At 40.9% G+C, this 14,064-nt stretch overlaps 1 protein-coding gene across 1 annotated transcript in view; it reads right to left on the bottom strand.

The window, feature by feature from the left end:
* Window positions 1-14,064, bottom strand: part of LOC115378667 (palmdelphin-like) — an 82,459-nt gene that overhangs the window by 50,753 nt on the left and 17,642 nt on the right. The window contains exon 2 of the mRNA XM_030079075.1: window positions 7,497-7,548. Coding sequence (XP_029934935.1) covers window positions 7,497-7,544 — 48 coding nt within the window. The 5' untranslated portion in view covers window positions 7,545-7,548. The remainder of the gene's footprint in view (window positions 1-7,496; window positions 7,549-14,064) is intronic.

The following is a 14,064-nucleotide window of genomic DNA, read 5'->3' as shown; positions in this document are numbered from 1 at the left end:
AGATATGTGTCACTGGCAGATTAAACTATTTCAGGGCATTGTTTGTTTATTTGAGGAAGAATAAGGTCCATGCACTTTTTTGTCACCATGAAATGTACCCTAAATTATAGAATCACTCTTATATATCTATATCTATATATAAATATATCTAAATACCGTATTTCACCAATTAATCGCCCGGCCGCAAATAGCCGCCGGGTTCTTATAAACGCCTGGGGTCTGCACCCATTTTGCGTATTAAACGCCCACCCGAATAACCGCCGGGGCGATTATTTGCATCATAATGAGGTAACCCAAAATAAGGCTACTCACCTTATTTTTGCAGAAGTAAACAGTTAGCCGCACAATAACTGTGCGGCACTTCCGTTTTCTGTCAAAATAAGAGCGCTAGCTAACGTTAGAAAAAAAGGGTGTACCGTAATCTTAAATTGCCCGACTATAAATATGTTGGACAGTAACTGTCATCACAATAATGACCTGGTGCAGGTCTGTGCAAAAATAAATAAAGGCCTGCAGCGAATAGCCGCCTGGTTCTTTAAACGCCTGGGGTCCAAGTTGATTTTGCATATTAAACGCCCGGGCGATTAATTGGTGAAATACGGTATATAGATATTTAGATAGATATAGATATGGATATAGATATGTATGTATACACACACACACTACCAGTCAAAAGTTTGGACACACCTTCTTATTCAATGTTTTTTCTTTATTTTTACTACTTTCTACATTGTACATACATACTGAAGACATCAAATATATGAAGCAAGATATATGGAATTATATAGCAAAGAAAAAAATGTTAAATAACTCTAAATATGTTTTATATTTTAGATTCCTCAAAGTAGCCACCCTTTGCTTTGTTGACAGCACTGCAAACCCTTGGCCTTCTCTCAATGAGCTTCATGATGTAGTCACCTGAAATGGTTTTCGTTTCACAGGTGTGCCTTGTCAGGGTTCATTTGTGGAATTTCTTGCCTTCTTATTGGGGTTGGGACCATCAGTTGTGTTGTGCACTGTTAGAATTCCTATTATGGCAAGAACCAATCAGCTAAGTAAAGAAAAACAACAGTCCATCATCATTTTAAGAACTGAAGGTCAGTCAGCCCGGAAAATTGCAAAAGCTTTGAATGTGTCCCCAAGTGCAGGAAAGGAAGACCAAGAGTCACCTCTGCTGCTGAGGATAAGTTCATCCGAGTCACCAGCCTCAGAAATTGCAAGTTAACAGCAGCTAAGATCAGAGACCAGATAAATGCCACACAGAGTTCTAGCAGCAGACCCATCCCTAGAACAACTGTGCAGAGGAGACCGTGCGAATCAGGCCTTCATGGTCAAATAGCTGCTAAGAAACCACTACTAAGGAAAAGCAACAAGCAGAAGAGATTTGTTTGGGCCAAGAAACACAAGGAATGGACAAATCTGAGATCTTTGGTTCTCTAAATGCATGGTTCCCGCCATGAAGCATGGAGGAGGAGATGTGATGGTGTGGGGGTGTTTTGCTGGTGACACTGTTGGGGATTTATTCAAAATTGAAGGCACACTGAACCAGCATGGCTACCACAGCATCCTGCAGCGACATGCCATCCCATCCGGTTTGCGTTTAGTTGGACCATCATTTATTTTTCAACAGGACAATGAGCCCAAACACACCTCCAGGCTGCGTAAGGGGTATTTGACCAAGAAGGAGAGTGATGTGCCAGATGACCTGGCCTCCACAGTCACCTAACCTAAACCCAATCGAGATGGTTTGGGATGAGATGGAGTGAAGGCTAAAGGGCCAGCAAGTGCTAAACACCTCTGGGAACTCCTTCAAGACTGTTGGAAAACCATTTCAGGTGACTACCTCTTGAAGCTCATCGAGAGAATGCCAAGAGTGTGCAAAGCAGTAATCAAACCAAAGGGTGGCTATTTTGAAGAAACTAGAATATAAAACATGTTTTGAGTTATTTCACACTTTTTGTTTACTACATAATTCCATATGTGTTCATTCATAGTTTTGATGCCATCAGTGAGAATCTACAATGTAAACAGTCATGATAATAAAGAAAAAATATTAAATGAGAAGATGTGTCCAAACTTGACTGGTAGTGTATATATACATATATATAGGGATATATATATATACACGCCCTGCGATGGACTGGCGACCTGTCCAGGGTGTTTCACTGCCTTCGCCCTATGAGCGCTGGGATAGGCTCCAGCACCTCCCCGCGACCCTAGTGAGGATAAGCGGTTTAGAAGATGAATGAATGAATGAATATATATACACTCCTGATCAAAGACCAGTTGAGAAATTGCAAGAATTTACATTTTGCACTGTTGGATCTTAAGAAGGTTCTAAGTAGAGCTTCAAAATGCAAAAAGAAGAAATGGGAGTGAGACAAAAAAAAAAAATTAAGGAAGCAATTTATTGCAAACAACCATTAAACTGAAAAAGGCTGTTCATCAGCTTATCAAAAATTTAAGACCACAGCCTTTAAATTCAAATCTTCGCAAAAATGTGTATTCAGTGTCATTTTCTGTCAGGTATCCACACTGTCATGACCTCCTGATGGCAAAGGCAAAAAAGCTTTCTGTCTTTGAATGCAGTCGGATTGTTGAGCTGCATAAGCAAGGCCCAACAGCAAGGCCCTCACAGTGTGCCACTGCTGCTGAGGTTGGATGCAGTAAGACAGTCATTTTAAACTTCTTAAAAGATCCTGAGGGTTATGGAACAAAAAAGTCAAGTGGTAGACCCAAAAAAATTTCACTGGCCCTGAGCCGGAGGATCCAATTGGCTGTCCATCAAGACACGGGACGATCCTCGGCCCAAATTAAGCTTGTCACTGGTGCCAACTGCAGTCCCATCAGACAGCATCTGCATGAGAAGGGTTTTAAGAACAAAAAACGTCTTCAAAGGCCTCGTCTCCTTCAACGGCACAAAATTGCCCGTTTGGAGTTTGCACGAGAGCACCAAACATGGGACATTGAAAGGTGGAAGAAAGTTTTATTCTCTGATGAGAAAAAATTTAACCTTGACAGTCCTGATGGCTTCCAACGTTACTGGCATGACAAGGAGATCCCACCTGAGATGTTTTCTACACGGCACAGTGGAGGGGGCACCATCATGATCTGGGGGGCTTTTTCCTTCGATGGAACAATGGAGCTTCAGGTTGTGCAGAGGCGTCAAACGGCAGCTGGCTATGTGGAGATGTTGCAGGGGGCATCCCTCATGACTGAAGGCCATCGTCTGTGTGGTGATGACTGGGTTTTTCAACAGGACAACACTGCAGTTCACAATGCCCGCCTGACAAAGGACTTCTTCCAGAGAAATAACATCACTCTTTTGAACCATCCTGTGTGTTCCCCTGATCTAAATCCAACTGAGAACATTTGGGGTTGGATGGCAAGGGAAGTTTACAGAAATGGACACCAGTTCCAGACAGTGGATGCCCTCCGTGAAGCCATCTTCACCACTTGGAGCAACATTCCCACTAGCCTCCTGGAAACACTAGCATCAAGCATGCCAAAAGCTTTTTTGCCTTTGCCATCAGGAGGTCATGACAGTGTGGATACCTGACAGAAAATGACACTGAATCCACATTTTTGCCAATGTTTGGGCTTTTAAAGGCAGTGGTCTTAAACTTTTGATCAGCTGATGAACAGCCTATTTCAGTTTAATGGTTGTTTGCAATAAATTGCTTACTGCTCTACTTAGAACCTTCTCAAGATTCAACAGTGCAAAATGTAAATTCATGCAATTTTTCGACTGGTCTTAAACACACACACACACACACACACACACACATATGTATAGATAGATAGATAGATAGAGAGACAGATATACACATACATGGCAGATACATTGCAGATAGATATACATGGCATCCAGCCAGTATCCAGCGCTCAGTAACAATGAGAGGAAGACAGCACCACTACTGTCCTACAGAACAGAGTGGATGTTAAATAATATAAAATTTTTCAAAATAGGTAGACTATCCCTTTAAAGTAGGCTTACAGGCCATCAAAAGTCTTTCAATATAAAGAATACATACAGGATTTCACATCTGTCCAGCCTGGGTAATCACAAAGAAAACAACAACAACAAATGTGTAATAGCCGTAATTGTTAACTTAGCATCAAAACACAAGCCTTTGTGTTCCTGGATGTCTCACTGCGCTGGTCACTGTAACCTAAAATTAGCATGAAGCATGGCACTAAGCCCCAGTGAAAGGGGATAGCCTGATAACGTCTGCTCATATTTATAGCCTCTGTTTCTGTCTGGCTGTCTGACTCTCTGTGAATCTGAGCGATGCAAGTTTGTGGAAATGTCTGGACCATGAAAACCATTTGACAGACACAGGGCCTTTTGGCACAGAGCTAATTAACTGGCAGAGTCATCTAGAAAACGACCCAAATAGCTTATTTCATTTGTTTTGAGCTGTGAGAAGTATCAGAAGGACTGAGTTTGCCACAAAAGTGATATGAATGAGATTTTCTGCATTGTTAATGTTCCCAGTCACTTAAAAGTGGCATGTTATGATGGTGATTAGTTCATTCTGCATTGTGATCAGTTCATTCTGCTGTGGAAGACCTCCTATAATTCCAACACAAATAAATAAATGAATAAACAGAGCAGCCAGACCGTGTCGTTAGAAATGTTTAATGTCACCACGAGGACACTCCAGCAGGTAAGTTCTGACAAAAGTAAATATAATGGCCCTTTCAGACACAACAACAATGGCACCACTGCTCTCACAAACCCATTATTTTCAATGGCTTGTGCTGCACCACAATGACTTTTCTCTGCATTGGGCAAAGCATAGATGCAGCACAGTGCACTGTTCAGCAAGCTCACCTATGGCTGTTGTTACGAATACCGGCATGACCAGTAGAAACGAGGCAGCCCGCCAGGAACAGAAGACAAAGTGGAGGAAAAGATAATATTGTGTGTGTCAGATTTCCCTCAATTGTACAACACCAGTTTACGCTTACGGTGAGAGCTCGGGGGGAATGCCCAGTACTCGAGTTGAGGGGGGATGAGGGTGGATGGCATCCCCCCTGAAATAAAAATGGTCAAAATCATCCACCCTGTAAAACTACCATCCTCCCTTTTCATCAAGTGAAAAAAATTGACCATCCCCCCTGAATTTTTTTTTACAACTCGACAACTGGGAACGCCCTATCTTAGAAATGCATTTCAGACCAAGTAGGTATTAGTTAGGTGTAGGTAGCTTGTAGGTAGGAAATATATATAGCTTATATGATAAATATAGGCTACACATATTGCTAGAAATTAACTCTACAAGCTTGGAAACCTAATTTGCTCTGTCCTCCACATCTTCCCTGAACACAGAGTTATCTGTGTGCGGAGCCCCGCAGCAATTGAAGAACCCATAAATTCAAATTTAAGCCAAATCATTTACTTTCAAGACCTTGGAAAATAAAAGTTAAGACATTTTAAGCCTTTGTCAAAGGTGTCCGGCTTGCCAGCTTACAGCACCTTGCTAACTACAATTTACACCATGGAAAGTAAACATACAGTAAAACATTTTGCAGCATGCATCTTTGTAGCACAGACACAGCTCTAAGCTCTGCCTTATGGAGTAGAATAAAAATAATCAATATTAAATATGTGGTCATGTAGCCTGATTGTTTTATTTAGGATGGGTATGCGTCAGCGACATGTCACTGACAACCACTGAGGAAACTGAGTCTTTCCCTTTCTCTGACATATTGTTGTGTTAATGCCACACAGAGTTCTTGGTACACTTATGATTGCTCATATATATTGTATTTTACCTCTACCCTCACTGCTCAGGTGAAAATAGAGCTCCAGGGTGTTTACAAAAGTGCACCCAGATACACACACTTTATGTTGGGGGCAACAAAGTATTATTTTCAAAGCTATGGAGACAAAGCCAATTGTCATTCCTTAGCATTCCTTACGATCCTGAAAGTGGCTATGTAATCAGATCACACATAATGATTGTTACATAAAGTTATTACATAAAAGATCTGTGCGGGCAATGGGATGGGGGTTTGGTTTATTTGTCTCAAGATGACAGTCTTTGCTTCTCCAAATCTCCATAGCTTAAAACAGAGACAGGTTATGTTCATTTTTCACGCATTCAAACTCTACAAGCTTAAGATGGGAGCTGTCTTAATGGTGGTGTGATTTATGTGCACTCAGTGAGCTGTGCTGCACTGCTGGGCTCACTAACTGACTGTCTAGCTCCAAGCCTCTGACCCTCACATGCACAGCCAGATAGGTTTAGTTGTGCTGTGCAGCTCTCCCATCTTTGCAACTAGACACCCACACTTTTTATTTTAAGATGCACAAGCAAGCGAGGAAATGATCCCTCATGGAATGATGCACCAGGAGTTCCTACTGAGATTTAGCTAAACATCACTTACTGGGCTGCTATTACTTGAAATTTTCGCTCCTTCTGGTGTCAGTGTTTTTAATAAAGGCACATTCTTCTTATAAGCAGGGAACGTATAAAGAAGGAAGGGACATTGTGTCATTGAGTAGCACATGAGCCCAAATTGGTGCTGAGTATGGAAAAAGAGATTATTTTGAAATTATTTTGAAAGGGTTTATTTGGTGCTTTATTTGTCAGTCGGTTAGTACTTCAGCTGGGTGTCAGAATTACGGATCATTTGTCTATTTATGGATTTCTCCCAATGTCACTGATTTGTTTTGGGTGCCATATTTGGGACCAGTGCTAGGCTAGAGGGTGAGGGCAAACCATATCAAAATTGCTCATCACACTGCGGTTGAAAAAAAAAAAAAAATGCGGAAAATGTAGTCATGTGCTGAACAAACATGCTGTGGTGTTCCATGTGTTTGCTATGGTGATTGTTAGCAAACCCTGTGTTGAACACGATACCTTCGACCTCCTGGAGGCATACTGTAAAAGTTGAGCTAAAATTGCTATGAGTCTGACACTGTTAAATTTAGCAGAAGATGCTGAACAGGTTGCCTTGTAATAGATGTATAATATATTGAAGCTGAGGGAAACACTCATGTCAAAATCCTCATTTAGACACAGTGGTTGCAGTGTTTGTGCAACACAGAGTAGAAACACAACATAAAAACCTACTAACTACTAACTCACTCAATAAAACAGAAATGCTATAATAAATTTCAACAATTTGAACTGAGGAGACACTAGGGGAAGACGGATACAAAATGGATAAAACGTTAAAATAGCAAAATAAAATAATAATAAAATGGATGTGGTATGAAAAGTAAAAAGTAGATAAGTAAAAAGTAAGTAAATAAAAGCTTAAGATAGATGAAATAATACAATTATTTAAAAAAGAGGAGAAGTGCAGAAGAGAGTAAAACCACAAGAGGTAGGACATAAATTAAAATAATAAAAATTATAAAAGGATGGGCTAAGGGGAAGAGCTAACCAAAATAAATAAATGTATAACAAACAAATAATAAGTCTGATTTAAAAGCGAGGCTATTCCACATGAAGGATGTGTTGCAGAGGGCTGTCCCTTACCGTGATGGCTTGGAGTCTCTCCCTCAGCAGGTCAGCCTCCTCCATCATCAACCTGCAGGACACACACAACGCAGGACAGTCAATCAACTGGACAAGATTTTTGCAGTGTCAAAACATTAATTCCTAGTGTTCCTCTTAAGATTTGGCCCAAATTAGTGCTGTTTCGTTTTCAAAAGAAACAATTATTTGGAATGGCTCTTTGGTGCAAACAACAAGAACGGTTACTGGCTGAAGACCGGTCTTTTTTATCATATTGAGACTTTCTCATGTTCTGGACCGCCAAGTTGATTTTGAATAAGCTGCAACCCCCATTTGAAGTGATCTTTCCCTGTGAGGAGATATTTTGTGATTTGACATTGATCCAGCATCACTGATCTGACGTTTCAGCATACAAGCAAAAGATATGCAAAATGTGCTGTGTTTTTCCTTGCAAAAGATGCAGAAATAAATAGTGTGGATCTAAAGCTTGTTGGTGTAAGGCAAGATTTTTTGGTTTGAGCATACGTGTGCATGACCAGCACTCAAAGAAAGCAAGTGAGTGTTTGGCTGTACAAAATTTTTTGTAATATAATATATATACTTATAAATGCTGTTTGTTTTTTTTTTGTTTGTTTTGTTTTGTTTTTTCTTTCAAATTTCTAAAAAACATTTTTAGCTATTTATAATTTTATTTTCTTGTAATTTTGTAATTTTTTTTTTTTCAAAATTTCTGATATTTCTGGTTGTTTTCTTTCTTTCGTCTTTGTTTTGGGCAATTTCTTTCATGAATGTTCTGGCACTTTTTCTCTCCAATTTGCTTATCCCTTTTTTTCCATGTTTTTGAATGAAATCATGTGAAATTGCACAGGTTTCAAACGTTTAATTTGTTTATATGTCATGGTTGAACCCTGACAAATTTTGGTGAGACTAGACCAGAAGGAAGAAAATATTAATGTGATGTCTGACTTTCCGCATTGTAACAATTTCTAGTGAATTAAATTGCAAAGAAATTTGACTATTCCTCATTATGCTAAGGACCTCCTAGAGGGCATCTCACTTTGAAAAAGAATGTTACCTTTATCAACAAGGCTACCTTGTTGATACAACTTTGTGGCAGATGGTTCTTAAGAGCAGTTACTAGTAAAACACAAAAGACTGAAAAAAAAAGAAGACATAAAACGTGACTGTAAGGTCATATTTCAGCAGCATAGGAATAACCTTCTGTGCTCATATGGATTAAATTTCTTAGAACTGAACATTGTAGGAGCAAACGTCAGAAAAATAAATTAAAGAATAATAAATAAGTAAAAGGGAAAAGAAGCTAAAGTAAGACAAAATTAAACAAACAGCTAAAAATTCAGCACTTTAAAATTGGTGCTGAATTCCACACAATCACTTGGTTAATGGTGGGGAAAGGTTAGAAAAGCAACACAAAGCTAGGAAAGAAGAGCCAGTCAGGAGACAGTCCCTGTCCCCAAAAGGAACACTGCTAATGCATGCAGGGTAGAGCTCAGCCAATATCCTCTTTCCAAAATTCTAAAATTGAATTATTATCTCCCATTCAGTGATACCCAGCCCTGTCGCTGCAAAACCCTGCCCTGCCAACTGCTGAACAAAGAACAGGAGTCCTTTTAGCCATCCGGTTATAAAGCTCAACCAGCTGGTTCTGTGTTTATCAGGTCAGCCCTCAGTCCATTTGGCCCGAAAGAACATGACATACATGTTAGAAAGAGGAAAGAAAACCTTGCAAAACTCATCTTATTTGACCCTAAACAGAAGGTAAAATCTGTGAGGGTGTGTGAAGCTAGCTTAGAAACTTATGAAACTTTTTCTAATATTGCCATTCCCTCATAAACCCTTAGCCCTTTCAAAATAAATAAATAAATAAATAAATAAATAAATAAATAAATAAAAATAAAAAAATTCGGATGAAAATGATGTAACTCAAGAAAACTTTGGTTAAATCTTTTTGCACCACCATCATAGTGTCTATGAATTGTATGACACCTGTACATTGAATATGGAAGCAGAATGCCACTGCATGGTGATTCAGTGGCCACACATTCTCATTCCCAGGTCATCAAACACTGCAGTTCGGTCACACCACTTTCACATCTGATGCCAAAGGCGCCCTTCAGTGTCAGGATGAGATGCATCAGGTTTCTTACTTTTATCATGTCAGTGTCGTGTGGTTAAATATAGGCATGAAGACCACTTGGTTAAGATTAGGAAAAGGTTAGGTTTAGACAACAAAATCACTTGGTTAATGGTGGGGAAAGGTTAGGTTTAGGCAACAAAACCACTTGGTTGAGGTTAGGGAAAGGGTCCTGTGGCTTACAAGCCTGCTATCCGCCCTGACCACCTCTGTTTGTGGGCTTTCTCGCTCTTAATTGTCCGACATGGTCTCTGCCAGGAGAAGAAGAATGGCTGGACACATACTCCGCCTACCAAGAGAGTGGCCGGCGAGTGTAGCAATGGACTCGGTGCCAGAAGGCGGCAAGAGGAAGCGAGGGAGGCCAAAGAGGACATGGAGACATACGTTCAAGGAAGACCTGAATGAGATGGGTGTCAGCTGGCACGGCGCAAGGAAGCCCACCAGTGACAGGTCGAAATGGAAGGGACTCATCGCCCAGTGTTCCAATAGGAACAGGAGGAACTAAGTCTAAGTCTAAGTCACCATACCCTGCATCTCATACTGATGCCGATGCCAAAGGCTGGCTTTGGCTTCTTATTGGTGCAACAGTTCCACCTTTTTGAAAGCCAGGGGGCTGAAAACAGCATTGAAAACAAACGTGTTGTGCATCTTTCAAAACATTTTTTGAGTTTTGTGTTGCCACTGTGCATTTTGTTATTGTGCTTTGCTGGTAGTCAAGTGAAAACCCATTTCAGTCCATTTGGGTTGTTATTGTCATGGTTCTGTATTAATGTGCTTATATTGAGCTTTATGGAATGTTCTGTTCTCTCTTGGACTGTATTTATGGACGTTTTGTGTTTTGGGGTTTTTGGTTTCCTATGTTCACTCTGCGCTTTCTTTGGTCTTATTTCTACCTGTTTGTTAGCTCTTTGTTCTTGTCATAGTCCTGCCCAACCTGGGTCCACATGCACATCTGCTAAGTATTAGTCTTGTTAGCTCTGCCCTTGCATTGCTCCCTGCCACACCGTCGTTGTCTCCATACACAGAGCACAACACATCATTCTCTGAAAACCACGCTCACCAAAGTGGATAGAGGTTAGTAAAATTCTGTCCCAATGACTGAATATTGCTTTGCTACAGTGGGTGATGTTGGTGTCCCCCACTCTAGCAGCGCAATCCACAATCATTTCACGAAGCACACTTGCAGTTTGAACCAAACATGCACATATATGTGGGAGTCTGGTAATAAACAGTTATTTTCTCCAGTTCCTGTTGCCTTCCTGTTTGCTTCTGTGTTTGGCTCCACCTGCCTGATGCAATCCAGACAGTTTTTCGTTTCCCAATGTCCTGCAGCAGAATCAAAAATCCAGTGACTTAAGGCACATTGGATGAAAATGCAAACTCAGGACAGGGGTCTGCTCTTGCCATCCATTTCTAATTTCACAAAACAAAAAGTGGAAATCAGCCTGACTAGGATTTATTTAGCTTTGCTGATGGCCTAAAAAATGCATTGAGTCTGTTTGGGCCAATTTCTCATTTGTCAGTGTCTGGCGGCAGGCTCAGAAATCAAATGGCCAAAACGTACACAGATCCAAGACAAACATACCTGGTTTTGTAGCATGGATATTGTAGTTTGTCAGTTTCCATAACCACTACTTGAGCTTTGAAGGAAAATTGTGCATTTTTAGTCATTTAACTGTTCTCGTTCATGCTGGGATCAATGCTTGCACATTAATGTCAGCTACTGTATTGCAAGAATGTAGTGAGCATAGGACAGAAAACACTACTGTAAACTAGGTAAATGTATTTGTTATTTTTGTGTGAGACTAACACTGCCAATGAGAGAGATAACGAGAGGCAGAGATAATTGTCATGTCTGTGTGATGTGTCAGATGGATGATTGATCCACTTCTATGCAGCAGTGCAGTGGCTACAGGGAATCTGACATGGTGTTGTCGGCACTCTGTGTTATAATGGACAGCAGTAAAACAGCCAACAGGGACGAGCTCTGGTCACAGTGGACACACATGTACTCTGACCCTCCAGACAGCACATACTGCTGTTAGAAAAGAAAACACACCTATACGTCCATGTGAGCTACACGTCAACAAGAGATCAGACTCCAGGCATGTAATGTGGCAAGAAAGAAACTGTACAGTTGAGCAGAATGATGCAAGATGGCGCTGTTACATTTCAGCCATTTAATGTGACGACAAAAGCTTTTTGTGTCAGCCCTCTCTGTTTGGCAGAACCAAACTGGAAGCTTTAAACTAAGGCACACATGCTATGTTCACTTCAAGCTAATTTGATTCGCTTTTTCACACTCAGCACACAGACACCAGGGTTTCCCCCAGTGCTTTATAGGCCTGGCAGGCCGCCAGGCTTTTCTTGCCCCCCCCCCCCCCGCCAGGCTAAGCGTCGCTTGTTTATTTATTTTAAATAGTTTTTTTATGCACCAGAAACAGTTGATACCAAAGACGGTATATAGAGCTTTTAACTGCATCTGGTGATACGGTTGAAAGCGCAATGGCGACATCTTATGGTCGATACGTGAACACTTTCTTTTTCCGAAGTCGGAGGAGCACTGGAGGAGACGATGAGCCCACTCGTTCACCCCCAGGCCGAGGGGAGTGCATCCCCGGCGAGCCGACCGAGCCGCGGCTCGATGATGAGGCAGAGCCAGTGCGAGTTAGCACAGATGTTAGCACGTCGTCAGGGCAGAAATTACCAGGATAACGCCCACCAAGTTGCCCTGCTACGAGGAATATGGCAGGATTTTACATAAGTTGAATGAAATGTTGTTTTTGAGTGGAATATGAACGTATGTCTGGCAAAGGCACAGGAGATTTCCAGCTACCGCAGCGCACTGACATAGATTGTGTAACAAAGTGAAGAGTCGCCACTCTGCTCTATTTTCACTGGCTAACAGCAGTACACTGGCTTAGCTTGTCTATTCAGAGAAGAGGTATCACTCTGGCTTATTTTTAAATCTATGTTATCACAGGTGTGTTTGATAAGTAATTTACATTTTTAAAATAATAATAATTTAACATGTTGTTAAATTATTGGAGTATTGGGGTAAATCTGCTGGTTAGATGTTGAAATGAGGCAGTGATACAACTGAAAAAAGGAAAAAGAAGTGGTGCTACAGGTGGTGCTGTATTATACCTCTTTATATAGACCATATTTTATACCACTTTTACAAAAAAAAAATCTTCTTTTTTTTTTTGCACTGGTCAAACAGTAATTGGCGGGAAAAAAATTCAAAGGGGGAACATTACTGAAAAATGTTTGAGAACCACCAGCTTATACAATGGAAAATTTTCATTCTGTTCTAATGGTATTTACTGGGTGAAAGCTGAGGTGAACAGCACCTCCTGCATGGAAACTCAAATGTACCATCTTTCCCATGACACCTGAATGCAGCATCATTTAGTCGACTATGCACGTGAGCAACATTCACAAGTTGCCACCACCAGTTGGCTGTTGAGTGATGGTTTATGAGATGTGATTTAATGTTTCTTGGTTATAAATAACCCTGACTCTTTTCACTGGCCAGTTAGCAGACCAGCACTCAGGATGTGTTTGACTTCCAGCTGGCCTGGCCCAGCTACAGAGGGCGCACCTCCAAGGTCAGAAGCCATTCAAATAAAAGGCCACAGTCTGGCTGTGTGTGTGAGGGCCTCTCTGACCACTCAGTCATCAGAAGGCACATGTCCTTAGCTACAGTGCCATTAGAAAGTATTCACACCCCTTCACTTCTTCCACATTTTGTTATGTTACAGACTTATTTGAGTATAGTTTTATTTAAAAAAAAAAAATCTACACAAAATAGCCTATAATGACAAAGTCAAAACATGTTTTCAGACATTTTTGTGAATTTATTAAAAATGTAAACATTTAAACATAATAGGTACATAAGTATTCACACCCTGTGCTGTGATGCTCAAAATTGAGCTCAGGTGCATCCAATTTCCACTGATCATCCTTGAGATGCTTCTTCAACTTGATTAGAATCCACCTGTGGTAAATTCAGTTGACTGGACATAATTTGGAATGGCACACACCTGTCTATATGAGGTCTCACAGTTGACAGTGCATATCAGAGCAGAAACAAAGCAATGAAGTCAAAGGAATTGTATGTAGACCTCTGAGACTGGATTGTGCCAAGGCACAAATCTGGGTAAGGATACAAAAAAAATTCCGACAGCATTGAACGTCCCGAAAAGCACTGTGGTCTCCAGTATTCGAAAATGGAAGAAGTTTGGAACTACCAGGACCTTCCCTAGATCTCGCCGCTTGACCACACTGAATAATCGGGGAAGAAGGGCCTTGGTCAGAGAGGTGACCAACAACCCAATCACAAAGGCAACACTCCAGTGTTCTCTTGTGGAGATAGGACAACCATCCAGTAGGTCAACCATTGCTAACACACTCCACCAATCAGGCCTTTAT

Source organism: Myripristis murdjan, chromosome 20, assembly GCF_902150065.1.
Source record: "Myripristis murdjan chromosome 20, fMyrMur1.1, whole genome shotgun sequence".
NCBI classification, from domain to species: Eukaryota; Metazoa; Chordata; class Actinopteri; order Holocentriformes; family Holocentridae; genus Myripristis; species Myripristis murdjan.
This window is presented reverse-complemented; position numbering and strand designations above follow the sequence as displayed.